Below are 13,050 nucleotides of genomic sequence, written 5' to 3'. Positions count from 1 at the left end.
GGACAAAAGTGAGAGGGTTTTCTCCATGGCCTTTGTGAAGCTGATGAGACCCGACGGCACAACCCTGCATGATGGGGAGCACGACCTCATCCTGTACAAGGTACCGGTGGGCCTGGGTGGATCTAGGGGCTGGAAACAGGGGAGATCACAAGGATGCACAATCGGCCTCTCCCGAAGTTTTGGACATGCAAGGCCAGGTGCCGAAAGCAGGGTTGGTGCCCCGCCAGGCAGTGTTTCTCTGCCCCAACTGCAGTACGACATGTAAGATCGGGTGCCAGGACATCGTTCCCTGTTGGTGCTGGGGTCACGCCCTGTGCTTCCAGCCTCCTGCATGGCTGACCCCGAGGCCCTGCCACACGTTACACACATCACTCAATTCACCGGTGAATCGCACAGTACATTTAGATCTACCGCACATGCAAAGTAATTATCTCACCATAACAATGCCCACGCAGCTATGGAAAGAGCCAGCTGGCTGCAAAGTGAGTGCTTGAGCAGACGTAACGACTTGAGAGCTGAATTTGAACCTCCGGACCATCCCGGGGTCTCGCGCACTGCAAACGGACAGGCAGACAAGGGGCTTCTTGGTTCCGGGGCTGAGCAGGACAAGTGGAAAAGAAACAGAAATTTGCAGAGGAGAGGCACATTTGTGACCCAAACCCGCAAAAAACCTTCATTTTTGTTCCACCTGAAATGTTTTGTTTCAGCTTGGGGTTATTTGGCCCCCCCTTTTTTTTGTCCTTTGTCTAAATTTAAATGAGTGTTTAGAGGAACGAGGTGGAAAGTTTTGCTTCAGAAAGGTTGAGCATTTCCAAATGGTCCCATTTTTCCAGGGGAGGCTCTTCGGGGAACGTGAGCTACTGCCTGGCTGGTCTTACCGCCAGGCACGGGAAACCTCTTGGGAGCCCTTGGTTCTTGCTATGGGGCTTTCCGTGCTTCTGCCATCTGGGTTTCTGTGCATCGATCTCTCCTTCCTTCCCCTGGGACACAAATCTTCAGCCGGAGCCCGTTCACTGTTGTTTTGCTCTCGGTATTGAACTGAATTGAATTGAACTCCGCGTTACAGTTTTCTTGCTGCTTCCAGACGTATCTCCACAGGTCACACCAAGCAAAACCATCTCCCTCTCTACGGCTCTCATCTTTTTCAGATTTGCAGATTCGTATCGTGTCTCCTCCATGTCCCGGTCAGACCCAGCTGCTCTTGTTCCTCAAACTCTGCATGAACAAGGCCCTCAAGTTCATGACTACTCTCTGCCCTTCCTGGGACTCCCTCCTCGTTTCATAGGATGTTTCTAGGGTAGCTCCTGTGTGTTTGTGCAGGGCCTCACACAATGGGCCTTGACCCACAGCTGGAAACCCTAGATGCTAGTGCAATGCAAATCGTTTCTTCTTTCGTATGATGAAAACGGTGTCCGTATCTCCATCTTGGTGCGCTTTGGCATTTTTGTCGATTCGGGAGCTCTTGGCCATCAGAGAGGTTACCAGGGATCACTACATGGAAGTGGCTCTCGTCGATCCCCATGCACATAGTAATTAATAAGAACAAATGCTTATCCCAGCGGGTGTGGAAGCTGAGCCACACAGGACTACTTTGTGGACGTGAACCCTTCTCGTGCTGTCGGTCATCGCTTCAGGCCTGAGCAAGGCTCTGCCATCCCTGCCCCTTGTCCAGGTAGCGAGGACAGCTGCCTCGTTACATTTATACACTTCCGCTTCTCTATGAGGGTGCGTTGTTGGCCCAGCTCCCACTCCCAGCCGGGAGGACCAGTGCACGGATGTTCGTTTGGTTCTTGCCTTTCTTCCGGCCTGTCCAGCATGGGTAGCATCACCAAGGGTAACAGCTCCCACAGGTGCAGCTCTGCAAGCCAGGAGCACGCTCTTTGCACATTTTTATTGATTATTTGGAGGCCGAAAATGGAGAGTTTCCTGATTAAGCTGGCACATGTCATACACTGGGGAAGGTCTGCGTAGTTTGGGGGGCAGGACAAGAATAGAAAAGGATCGTAGTAAATTAGGAATCTGGGCTATAACCAATGAAATCCAACAGAGGAAACTCTGCTAGATCTTTAGAAGAAGAATCAAGCAGTGCCTAGAGGATGGGGACACCCTGCGTCGCTGAGATGGATCTGGATCCCCAGCTCGGCTTGAGCCCACGATGAGACACTGCTGCAGGGCCGGGCTGCGCTCGCAGCAGTATTGTAGGCGGGACGCGTTGGTGATAGCACTGCTCACCCTACGTCCAGCTCCGGGCACCGCATTTTAACCAGTGTGGGGAGAAACTGGAGAGGGTCTAATGGTAATTGATAGGGATGGTATAAAGGACCTAAGGCAACGGTGTGAGGGCAGGTTTCATAGTTTCATAGTTTCTAGGGTCGGAAGGGACCTGAGCAGATCATCTAGTCCGACCCCCTGCCATGGCAGGAAGAGCACTGGGGTCAAACGACCCCAGTAAGGTGGTCATCCAACCTCCTCTTAAAAACCCCCAGGGTGGGAGCCTGCACCACCTCACTTGGAAGCTGGTTCCAGACCCTAGCCGCCCTGACCGTGAAGTAGCGCCTCCTGATGTCCAACTTAAACCTTCCCTCCGCCAGCTTGTGACCATTGTTCCTGGTCACTCCTTGCGGCGCTCGGGGGAACAGGGACTCCCCCAGCGCCTGCTGATCCCCCCTAACCAGTTTATAACAGGCCACAAGATCCCCCCTCAGCCTTCTCTTTTGAAGGCTGAACAGGTTCAGGTCCCACAACCTTTCCTCATAGGACCTACCCTGCTGTCCCTTGATCATACGAGTGGCCCTCCTCTGGACCCTCTCGATGCTGTCCACATCCCTCTTAAAGTGCGGCGCCCAGAACTGGACGCAGTACTCCAGCTGCGGCCTGACCAGTGCCGCATAGAGGGGGAGGATCACCTCCTTGGACCTGCTCGAGATGCATCTGTGGATGCACGACAAGGTGCAGTTGGCCTTCCTAGCCGCCTCCCCACATTGCCAACTCATGTTCATCTTGGAGTCAATAATGACTCCCAGATCCTTTTCCACCTCCGTGCTGACAAGAGGGGAGTTCCCCAGCCTGTATGTGTGGTGCCGATTGTTCCTCCCCAGGTGCATCACCTTACACTTGTCCGTGTTAAACCCCATCCTGTTCTCCTCCGCCCATCCTTGTAACCTGTCTAGGTCCAACTGTAGCCTGGTTGGGAGAGCTAAGTGGGCTTCACCTGGAGGAAAGCCGAGGAAGGGGAGATGCGATGGCAGGCTTCAAGTATCCAAAAGGCTGCTGTCAAGGAGGAGGGCAGCTGTTCTCCCGTGCCAGAGAGGGCAAGACTGAGGCCTTGGGTTTAAGCTGCAGCAAGCCAGAGTTACGAGTAAATCTCATTTCAAAAGTCCTAATTGTAAGAACTGTCGGGCAGCTGACGAGCTGCTTAGGGAAGTCATGGGCCCTCCTGCGCTGGAGGCTTTGGAGCATCCTACGTTTGTGCAGAGGGTTGGCCCAGGTGACCCTGGGATCCCTTCCACCCCGTGGCCCTCTGCGAGGGAAGGAGGGGGCTGCTGCCATATGACTTACATGCCTTATACTTATATAGGGGCCCGATGTCTCCATGCCTCTTCTCCCTCGGTCAGTGCAGCTGCGCAGCAGAGCTGCCCGGGTCTCTGCGTGCCCTGTGCCTGGCCAGTCTCCTGTCTCGCTGGCAGCCACCTCTGTCCTCTCTGCTTACTAGGCACCTCCATCCGTCCAAGCGTTTAGCTTTCAGACTGTTTTCCGTGGGTGAATTAGGATGCGTTATGCTCACTTAGTCAGACCTCCCGTAGCCTCTGCAGCAGGCACGCACTTGTGTCTGACCTGCACCGCGGAGCCTGCAGAAAGGCCGGCGGTCTCGATGAAAGCCTTGGCAGGATGGAGACTCCCCCATGACCCTGGAGAAACTGCTTTGACACTTTCTCATGCTGTTAAGAATTTGCATCTTATTTCTATTCTGAATTGTCTGGCTCCAGCTGCAGCTCCTCACCACGGGATCGTGCCTTTCCTGTTCCTGCCGCATGAAAGAGCTTCCTGGCCTCTCTCAGGTGCTGGGCTTTGTGCCCTTACCTCTGCCAGGACGGACTCACGCAGGTCTCCCTCAGCCCCGCCAGGACCGTCGGGCTCTGTCTCCACTGTGCCCACCCCACAGGGCTGCTTGGATTCGGCACCTGCCTTCCTCCCCTCGGGGCTCTGGCCAGGGGTGTGTTTAGCAACCAGACAGCTGGCGTCAATGGAAATACTGCTCATTTGCACAGCAGGACAAAGAGGTGCACGGAAGGGATACTGAAACAATCAGCAGCCCCACGTGTGCCCGTGCTGCCTGTCAGCTAGGCTGAAGGGCTGACCTCCCAGCAGGCCTGGGCACCTGGTTTGAAAAGCTCCCTAATAACGGAGGGAGTCTCATTACTGATGCCGGATTCCTCCATCCTCGTCCGTTGCTGCATCTGGCCCTGCTTCTCCAGCCTGGTTTGGCAGGCCCCACAGGATCCTGAGAGCCGGCAGCTCCTCTGCTTTCCATGCAGCAATTTGTCTTTATCCATTGCTGTATGGCAGTCATCGGCTGTTGCAGAAGAGCTCTGTGCTCCATCGTGATACCCTCTTGACATCGGTCTTTCTGTCTTTTTTTCACTTGGAGTAGCCAAATAAATTGAGCTGCTTTAGCCTCTCTTTAGAAGACCAGTTTTTCAGACCTTAAATCATTCGCATAGCTCTTTGCTGAACCATTTACAATTTTACAGCATCTTTTTCAAAGCGTGGACGGGAGACAGCACGCAGTATGGCTCACATAACGCTCCTACGCTCATGTTCACTTAAACCCCAGTATTTGTAGTCATTTGTGCTCCATGTTATAGGCCTGGCCCTTTTCTTATAAGTGTCTTTTTGTCCTTGTATGACCTTGCATTTGGTTGTATTAAAACAGGTTGTTCCCTGGCCTGTATAATGGACCTACCCCAACTTTGTTTTGCACTTATGTTTTTATCTCACCTGCAAAGTGCGGCAGCGGTGGTTTTAGGTCTTCTTAAAGATCATTGACAAAGATATTGAAGAGCCCAGGACCAGGACAGATCCCTGTCGCATCTCTAGAAATGCCTCGGTGGGACGGGTACCAGGAAACGAAGGCCTGACAAGACCATTAGGTTGTCTAGTCCAACCTCCTGTATATCACAGGACCGTGTTCCCCACTTACAGAGCTAACAGTTGATCAGGTAGCCAATGGCTTCACTGGTTTTAATAGGGTGCTAATTACTTTATTACAGGGGACTCGGTCAAGCTCAAGTATATCATAGCCCTCAGTGGGAGCAGGTGACAGGACAAGGAGCAATGGGCTCAGGCTGCAGCAAGGGAAGCTGAGGTTGGATATTAGGAAGAACTTTCTCACGAGGAGGGGGAAGCACTGGAACAGGCTCCCCAGAGAGTCTCCATCCTTGGAGGTGTTGAAGACCCGGGTAGACGAAGCCTTGTCCAGGATGACGTAGTTGGGACCGGTCCTGCTCGGCGCAGGGGGTTGGACTCTGACTCCTGAGCTCCCTTCCAGGCCTCGTTTTCTCTGATTCTGTGATTTCTATATCAGTCCCGGTTTGTCTAGCAGCAGACTCGTGGCTTCACCCATATTCTGCCGTGCGGGTTGAACCCCAGCTAGCGTCTTGCTCTTTCTGATGACACGCTCCGTGTTTCAGGGCGACAGCCGGAAGCTGGAGGAAGCCGGCTGCTACCTGCACCTGCCTTTTACCGGAAGTGTGTCCGAGGCAAAGGCTCTGTCTGGTGCCTCTTTCCGAGTGAGCAGCAGCATGGCTGGCATCAGCGTCTCTTCCCGGGACAGCTTCCAGATCTCTACCCTCGTCTGTTCCACGAAGCTGACCCAGAACGGTACGTAGCAGCCCCCCTCGCTCCGGCCCGCGCCCACGCCCACACCAGGACCATTGCGTTATTCCGAGCTGTCCGGTCCCGTGTGCCCTCGGTCCCTACGTTGTATCCACAGGACCTTCTCCGTGCACCCCCTGGGCGCGCACGCAGCTGCACAGCACACCGTGTCTTTTTGTAAATGCTGGTGCTTTACAGTTAAAGAAAATAAGTGGCTAAGTCTTTAGCTCCCTGAAGTCCAAGAGCTGGAAGGTATCAGCCCTGCAGCACTGCAGGCCTAGTGTCTCCTGGGGATATGTCATGGGGGGGGCTTTCAGCCCAGACATTGGCACAAAAGATGTCTGGCAAAGGTGTCGTGTGATGATCTCCCTGCAACCTGCGGGCGAGGAGATGTGAAAGACGAACTCTAGCACTGCTCTGAAAATGGCTGAATAATTAGCCTCAAGGGCTTTTGCAGTTGTTGTCTCTTTGGGACACGACCCAAGATCAAGCAAAGAGATGCTTGGCCTAATTGCTGGCTCTGCAAACAGTGCCAGAGTCAGGGACGCACACCGGGCCTTGTTGTACCGATGCCAGCGCCGGCGACGGAGCAGCTGGCGCCTGCTCGGCAGAGGCTGTGCTCGTCGATCAGTCACACACTTCTGTGGCCCCGGCATGGCGGGGCTGGGCTGCCCCAGAGTCCGTTCCTGGATTTACCGCAGATGTCCGTAAGACGGGAAGTGCTACCATCTCCGTCCTGCCAGTCACTCGGGCAGAGCAGCCAAGTCCGGCTCCGGGTAGCACCAGTCTCGGGGGCGCTCCTGGCAGGCTTTCACTTACGAGGCTGACTTGAGCCGATAGCAGCCAACTGCTTTGACTTCCTCTGCTGAGGGGTCTTCTCGCTGCCTGGGGTCGTTTTTCAGAATTAAACACAGGGCCACATCCAGTGGCAGCGCGTAGGCCCTGAATGGAGGTAAGGTGCCAAGGTGTGAGCCATTCGTCCTGCCCCTGTCCTTGAAAAGCAGCAAGTGCCGAAGGTGGGTGGCTGGGGCATTGGTAGGAGCATTGCCAGATCGAGGCAGCGATTCTTCCCCTCTTCGGCACTGGGGCGGCCACATCTGGAGTCCTGTGTCCAGCTGTGCCCCCACTACAGAAAGGATGTGGACACATTGGAGAGAGTCCAGTGGTGGGCAACAAAAATGGTTTGGGAGCTGGGGGACATGACGGGTGAGGGGAGGCTGAGGGAGCTGGTCTCATTGAGTCTGCAGAAGAGAAGACCGAGGGGGATTGAATAGCAGCCTCCACCTCCTTGCTGGGGGGCTGCAAAGGGGATGGAGCTGGACTGTTCTCCGTGGGGGCAGATGACAGGAGCAATGGGCTCAAGCTGCAGCAAGGGAAGTTGAGGTTGGATATTAGGAAAAACTCTCTCACAAGGAGTGAGAAGCACTGGAGCAGGCTCCCCAGAGAGGTGGTGGAGTCTCCATCCTTGGAGGTGTTGAAGACCCGGGTAGACAAAGCCTTGGCTGGGATGATGCAGTTGGGGCTGGTCCTGCTCGGAGCAGGGGGCTGGACTAGATGTGACCTCCTGAGCTCCCTTCCACCCTCGTTGTCTGTGACCCGATGATTGTGGTCGCTGGTTTGGTGCCTGGGGCGGGAGCCGAGGGGGCTGTAGAGAAGCGCAGGCATGTTGACATCTCTGGCAGCTCTTGCCAGGGTAGAGCGTGCGCTGAGAGAGCACAGGGTGAGAGGCAGCAGACAGGCCTGGAAATAACACTGACAACTATGCCAACTGCTCCACATGGGCATCTAAAGCTAATGGGGAAGGATCAGCGGATACGCAAATGTGGAGCCAAATGTTCCCTTTACTGAAAGCCTGAATTGAGCTGTGGTCTCAAAACGCTCCAAGCGAGGGCTGTGCAGCCCACGTGTCCCTGAGACCATGCAGAAAGCCCCACGGACATTTCATCGGGCTTTGCCAGCTCATGCTTCTCAGTGCATTACAGCGAAGCCACAGCTAACAACCATGCCTCTCCACACGCCTGCCGCAGCGGCACTGAACCTGCCGGCTTCCTGTGATCCAAAGCAAACGTTGCAGCAGCTCCCCGCAGCCCTGAAAGAACTTGGTGGGTTATTAAAATGCTGCATTGTCCTGCCCCGAAGCAGTCCCCGCATCTGCAGGGGTCCCGGCTCGTCCCACGTGCAAGCAGCTCCTCTCTGGCAGGTGGAGAAGCTGCTTGTGAAGCTGAAGGCTGTGCCCCGGGAAGCTGCTGATGGCAGCTCTGCCGAGGGTCTGTGCGCAGGCAGTGACAGCAGCTCGCAGTTGGGGGGACGCGGCCTGTGGTCTCTTTGTCTGTGATAATGGCACAAGTGAGGCTGGGAGCTGTTCGGATCCGGTTCCTTCCCTCCCTGCTGCACAGCTCGAGCTTCTGTAGCAATAACCCTTTATTCAGCTCCATCGTGTATTTCTGATGTACAAAAAGGCTGGCAGCCCACCTCCCACGCTGCGCAGCAGCTGTGTTGCGCCGGGCAGAGCAGCGTGGGGGTGTCGAGGCCATGGGGCCGTGGCCTCACTGGGAAACTCTCACCGTGGCTGAGGACGCCGCACGGTCGACGGGCTGAGAGCAAGCGCTGCAGGCCAGAGCAGGTGGTTTCACCACCTGCATGAAAGCAGCGTGGGCTTGCTCCCGTCCAGGCCAGCTCAAGGTTTGCCTCCGGGCTCACGGTCCGTATGGCCGGAGCTTGGGCAGACGGGGAGCAGCCTGGCCCCTGTGTGTTGCATTGCCCACGACATGGCATGGTGCAGTTGTAGGGGGGGTCTCCAGGTCCCTTATCTAGCTGCCGTGCCAAGCTGGTCGCACCCGGAGGCTCGCACACGTATGGTGCCATAGGCCTGAGCAGAGAGACAGTCAAGGGGGAAACTAGGTTTTTGTGGAGTGCACGAAACCGGAGGGGAGCAAGGATGGGGTCCACCCTCTTGTGCTATTGCACCGTGCTTGCTAGGCAGCCAGGGACTGGCTGAGACGGCTTGCAGCTCCCTGGGTGCTCCATCGGTTCGGCGTGCACCCGTCTCTGTTTGTTGCTTGCTGTCTTCCCCCCATCAAACCTCCAAGGAGCAGCGTGCTGAGCTGTCTGCTCTATGGGGCTGAAGCTGTGGGACGGTCCGGGAGCTCCCAGAGCTGCAGGCATTGCTCCCTCACTGGGAAGTGTTTCTGTCCCAGGCAAAGATCTCTTTCTCCAGCTGTGCTGGGGCCAGCGGACGTGGGCAGCTGGACGGGGGTGACAGGTGGAGGAGCCAAGGAGCGCTGGCTTGGACGTGTGGTCCAGGGGCTGGGTCCTGGCCTAGGCCAGCATGGCACAGTGACAATGCTGATGCCCAAGTTTCTTTGCACGCAGTTGACCTGCTCGGGCTGCTGAAGTGGAAGTCAAAGCCAGAGCTCCTGGCTGGAAACCTGCAGAAGCTGACGAATGTGGATGGAGGGGAAGTCATCAAGGTATGAGGCCCTTGGCAGCCTGGGTCTGCAGGACGCCTCCTCCTTCCTGAGTCCGGTCTCTGTGGTCCCCAGGGTCTGAGCCTCCAAACCTGAGCATTGCCTCTCTTAGCCAGACAGAAGTGGGCAGTGGAGACCCAGCTGGCAATGCCTTGGGAGCAGGCCAGGCTAGTCCAGGGGAAAGGCAGGCACCGAGGGAGCTGGCGCAGAGCAGCACGAAGCCCCGGGCTGTGCCGGGCGCACGCGCAGAAGGCTCCCGCATGGAGCGGGGCCGGGAGGGAGACCTCGTGTCGGCTTTTGCACCTCGTTGCTCCGAGAGCCAGTGGCAACCCGGGGGACCCTCAGGGAAGAGCCGTGGGAAAGACCGGGGTGACTTGGGGCCGGGTCATTGCAACGTGTCAGGGTCATGTCCAGAGCACTGCAAGGGGCTAGGAAATACCCGGGCTCAGAGGGCCGGCGCTGGTGAGAAGTTACACTGACCGGACAGGGAAGCACGGGGATGCGAGACTCCCAGGAGAGGCTTAATTTGGAAAAGGCTGCAGGTGTCAGCAGCTGATAGAAACTGTGCCCGTCCCTTGGGGCATGACAACGGGCGGGAGTTTGCTCCGGTGCCTCAGTCTTTGGGGCAGGCGGTGTTGGGGGAGGCAGTGGCGCCAGAGGCTGGGCTCAAGCCCTGGCTGTCCCCGTGCACCCCCCAGTTCCTGCAGGACACCCTGGACGCCTTGTTCTCGATCATGATGGAGTACGCGGAGACCGACATCTACGACACGCTGGTCTTCGATGCCCTTGTAAGTGAGCCCGTTCCCTCTTCCCAGCCCCGGGTGTGGGGGCCCCCCCGCCCCCCCACGGCCAAACTCCTGCGCTCCTCGGGCTCCCCCGGCTTTGCCGTCGCTTGGGCGGGGGCTGAGTTTGGCTTCCCTACACCACGGCCATCCCTGATCCAACCGGGGGGCCAGTGGGAGCATCCAAAAGAAGCTTCTCAAAGTGGGGGCAGCTCTTGAGACACCCCGGGTAGGGCCTCTGGAGCCATCCAGCCGTGGCCCTTCCAGGTCTGTTCATCTCGGGGTGCACGCCTTGCTGCTCCCCTGCACCCGAGGGCTGTCCACGCCGCTTGGTACAGAGGGCTGCCCCCTCCAAGCCAGCACTGGCCCCAAGGCCTTTGCCCCCGTGCTGTGCTGAGCGTCTCGGGGAGCAGCAGGATGACGATCTGGATCTGCAGGATGCCCCTCCTGAGCCAGTGCAGACCCCAGGACACCGCTGTGCTGGGGCCGGGTTGCCCCTGACGCCTGCCTCGGTTTCCCCGGCAGGTTTTCATCGTGGGGCTCATTGCCGACAGGAAGTTCCACCACTTCAACGCCGTCCTGGAGGCCTACATCCGGCAGCACTTCAGCGCCACGCTGGCCTACAAGTAAGCGCCCGCGTGGCCGCGAGGGCGGCCGTGTGTGGAGTTTGCCTGTGTCAATCGCGGGGTGTTTTCTGCTGAATTGGCTCGTGCCGGTGCATGGGGCTGGGGGTGTTTATCTGTGAACGCCCGGGACAAATGTAACGGCCTCCACAAGCACCAGGTCCCGGTGCTGCCCTCTGCCCGGCGGCCGTGGGCCAGGACCTGCAGCGCTGCACCCAGAGGCATGGCTGCGCTAGGCTGGCCGTGCGGGGAGCCTCAGTTTGCTGCTCCTCCCTTCGGGGTCTGGCACCGGGGAGCTGTGGGGGTGGCTCTGCAGCACCCCTTACACCAGGACATCGAGAGCCCCCCGCAGCCCAGGCTGTGCCCCGGGGGGCTGGGTTTAAGAGCCCCACGCGCCTTGCAGCCCCTCTTCCCACCTTTCTTTCTCCACCTGGCAGGAAGCTGATCTCCGTGCTCACGCAGTACGTGGATGCAGCCGGCCGAGGGGAGCCCTGTGACCCGCTCATGCTCACGTTCAAAGCCCTGGAGTACATCTTCAAGTTCGTCGTGCGATCCAGGCAGCTCTATGCTCAGTAAGTGCCGCGGGCGTTCGCACGTCTCCACGCTTCGCTTCTGCAGCCCGGGCGCTGTGCGGGGCCGGAGGCGAGGGCTGACCCCGGCGGCGAGCCGCACTGACTCCTCCTTGCAGCAGTGGCATTTCCTGGGGCGCGGGGTTAGGACGGCGAGTGGGCTCCTCCTGGCACTCAGCGGCTGAAGTCCCAACCCCCGCATCTCCGTGCCAGTTCCCCCCCTTCCCTGCCCTGCACCGGGCTCATGTCCTGGGCTCCCACCTTAGTTATGCTGTGGCCGGTGCCTCGTCTCAGTCGGATGCAGGATTGTTTTACCTGCTGTCCATAAACAGGGTGCAGCAGCATCTCTGTTACCTCTCGCCTTTCACCTGCGAGGCAGCTGCATTTCAGGGGGGAGGAGACGATCCCCCCACGAGGCAGGCAGGAGCAGACAGCCATGGCCTTAGCATGGGCAGATCTGCCGACTGCTCTCGGCGAGCACCAGAGCTCCCCATAAAGCTGCTGCGTGGCGGCCGCGCCTCCTAAGTGACCGCAGCGTGCCTGACCCGGAGTGCGGCTGGCGCGGTGTGAGCCTTTCCGTTTAGCGTGTGAGGCACGACTGGGCAGTTGGTGCTTCACCGTGCAGTGGCCGGCGGGTCCGTTTGGGAGGCACTCCAGCGGGGGCCAGCCCAGACGGTGAGTCCGTGGCACCGCTCGCAGTCCTGCCGGACCCCCTCTGCCTCCCCTGGGGCTCGGGGCCGCTTGCCTGGCCACAGAATCACTCTGGAGGAGACGCCTGTTGCAAGCTGTGGTCCGGCTCCGTATGTGTTGGTCTAGCTCCGAGCGGCACCTGGCGCTGAGAGCACTTTTCCTGCTTGGACGTGTTCCCCCTGGGCGCTATCCGGGCAGGGAGCTGGGTGGGGGAAGCAAGGGCAGTCAGACAGGGCTGTGTGTCCAGCTCACGCGGGAATGCAGCCACCTGCATACGTGGCACGATTTCGGGGCACGCCGCAGCTTCTGCCCCTACCAGTGCCTGCTTGACTGAGTCCAGCCACCTCTGCTTTGCCTCCCCACAGGCTGTGGCTGGAGGGTGTGGATGCTGCCAATGCCGGGGGCAGGCAGGGCAGCTCCTTCGTGCTCGGGGGCTGCCGTGGCTCCCCTGGTAGTCACGCAGCTCCTGCCCTGGCTCTACGCTTGGGGAGCCCTCTCCCCTCCTGGTCTCACCTGCTGCCGCCTTTGATGTTAAACTTAATTTGGAGGGAGGCTGCAGGAGGTTTCATAGTTTCATAGCTGGTGGGACCTGAGTAGATCATCGAGTCCGACCCCCTGCCATGGCAGGAAAGAGTACTGGGGTCAAACGACCCCAGCAAGGTGTTCATCTAACCTCCTCTTAAAGACCCCCAGGGTAGGGGCCAGCACCACTTCACTTGGAAGTTGGTTCCAGACTGTAGCCGCCCTGACCGTGAAGTCGCGCCTCCTGATATCTAGTCTGAATCTCCCCTCTGCCAGCTTGTGACCGTTATTCCTGGTCATTCCTGGTCATGCTCGGGGGAACAGGGACTCCCCCAATGCCTGCTGATCCCCCCTGACTAGTTTGTAACAGGCCACCAGGTCCCCCTCAGCCTTCTCTTGTGGAGGCTGAACAAGTTCAGGTCCTGTTGCCTCTCCTCGTGGGGCCTGCCCTGCTGTCCCCGGATCATACGAGTGGCCTCCTCTGGACCCTCTCCATGGTGTCCACATCCCTCCTGAAGTGCGG

At 58.2% G+C, this 13,050-nt stretch overlaps 1 protein-coding gene across 1 annotated transcript in view; it reads left to right on the top strand.

Moving 5' to 3' along the window:
• The window catches only part of LOC109291034 (dedicator of cytokinesis protein 2-like), a 57,369-nt gene extending 46,047 nt beyond the window's left edge, over positions 1 to 11,322 (top strand). The window contains exons 18-22 of the mRNA XM_019507911.1: positions 5,691 to 5,880; positions 9,247 to 9,344; positions 10,040 to 10,129; positions 10,649 to 10,749; positions 11,184 to 11,322. Of these exons, the coding sequence (XP_019363456.1) occupies positions 5,691 to 5,880; positions 9,247 to 9,344; positions 10,040 to 10,129; positions 10,649 to 10,749; positions 11,184 to 11,322 (618 nt within the window). The remainder of the gene's footprint in view (positions 1 to 5,690; positions 5,881 to 9,246; positions 9,345 to 10,039; positions 10,130 to 10,648; positions 10,750 to 11,183) is intronic.
• Positions 11,323 to 13,050: the final 1,728 nt, after the last annotated feature.

This window comes from Gavialis gangeticus, unplaced genomic scaffold, assembly GCF_001723915.1.
Source record: "Gavialis gangeticus isolate Ggan-Ray unplaced genomic scaffold, GavGan_comp1, whole genome shotgun sequence".
Taxonomy (NCBI): Eukaryota; Metazoa; Chordata; order Crocodylia; family Gavialidae; genus Gavialis; species Gavialis gangeticus.
The sequence above is the reverse complement of the archived record's forward strand: the minus strand, read 5'-3'. Positions and strand labels throughout refer to the sequence as shown.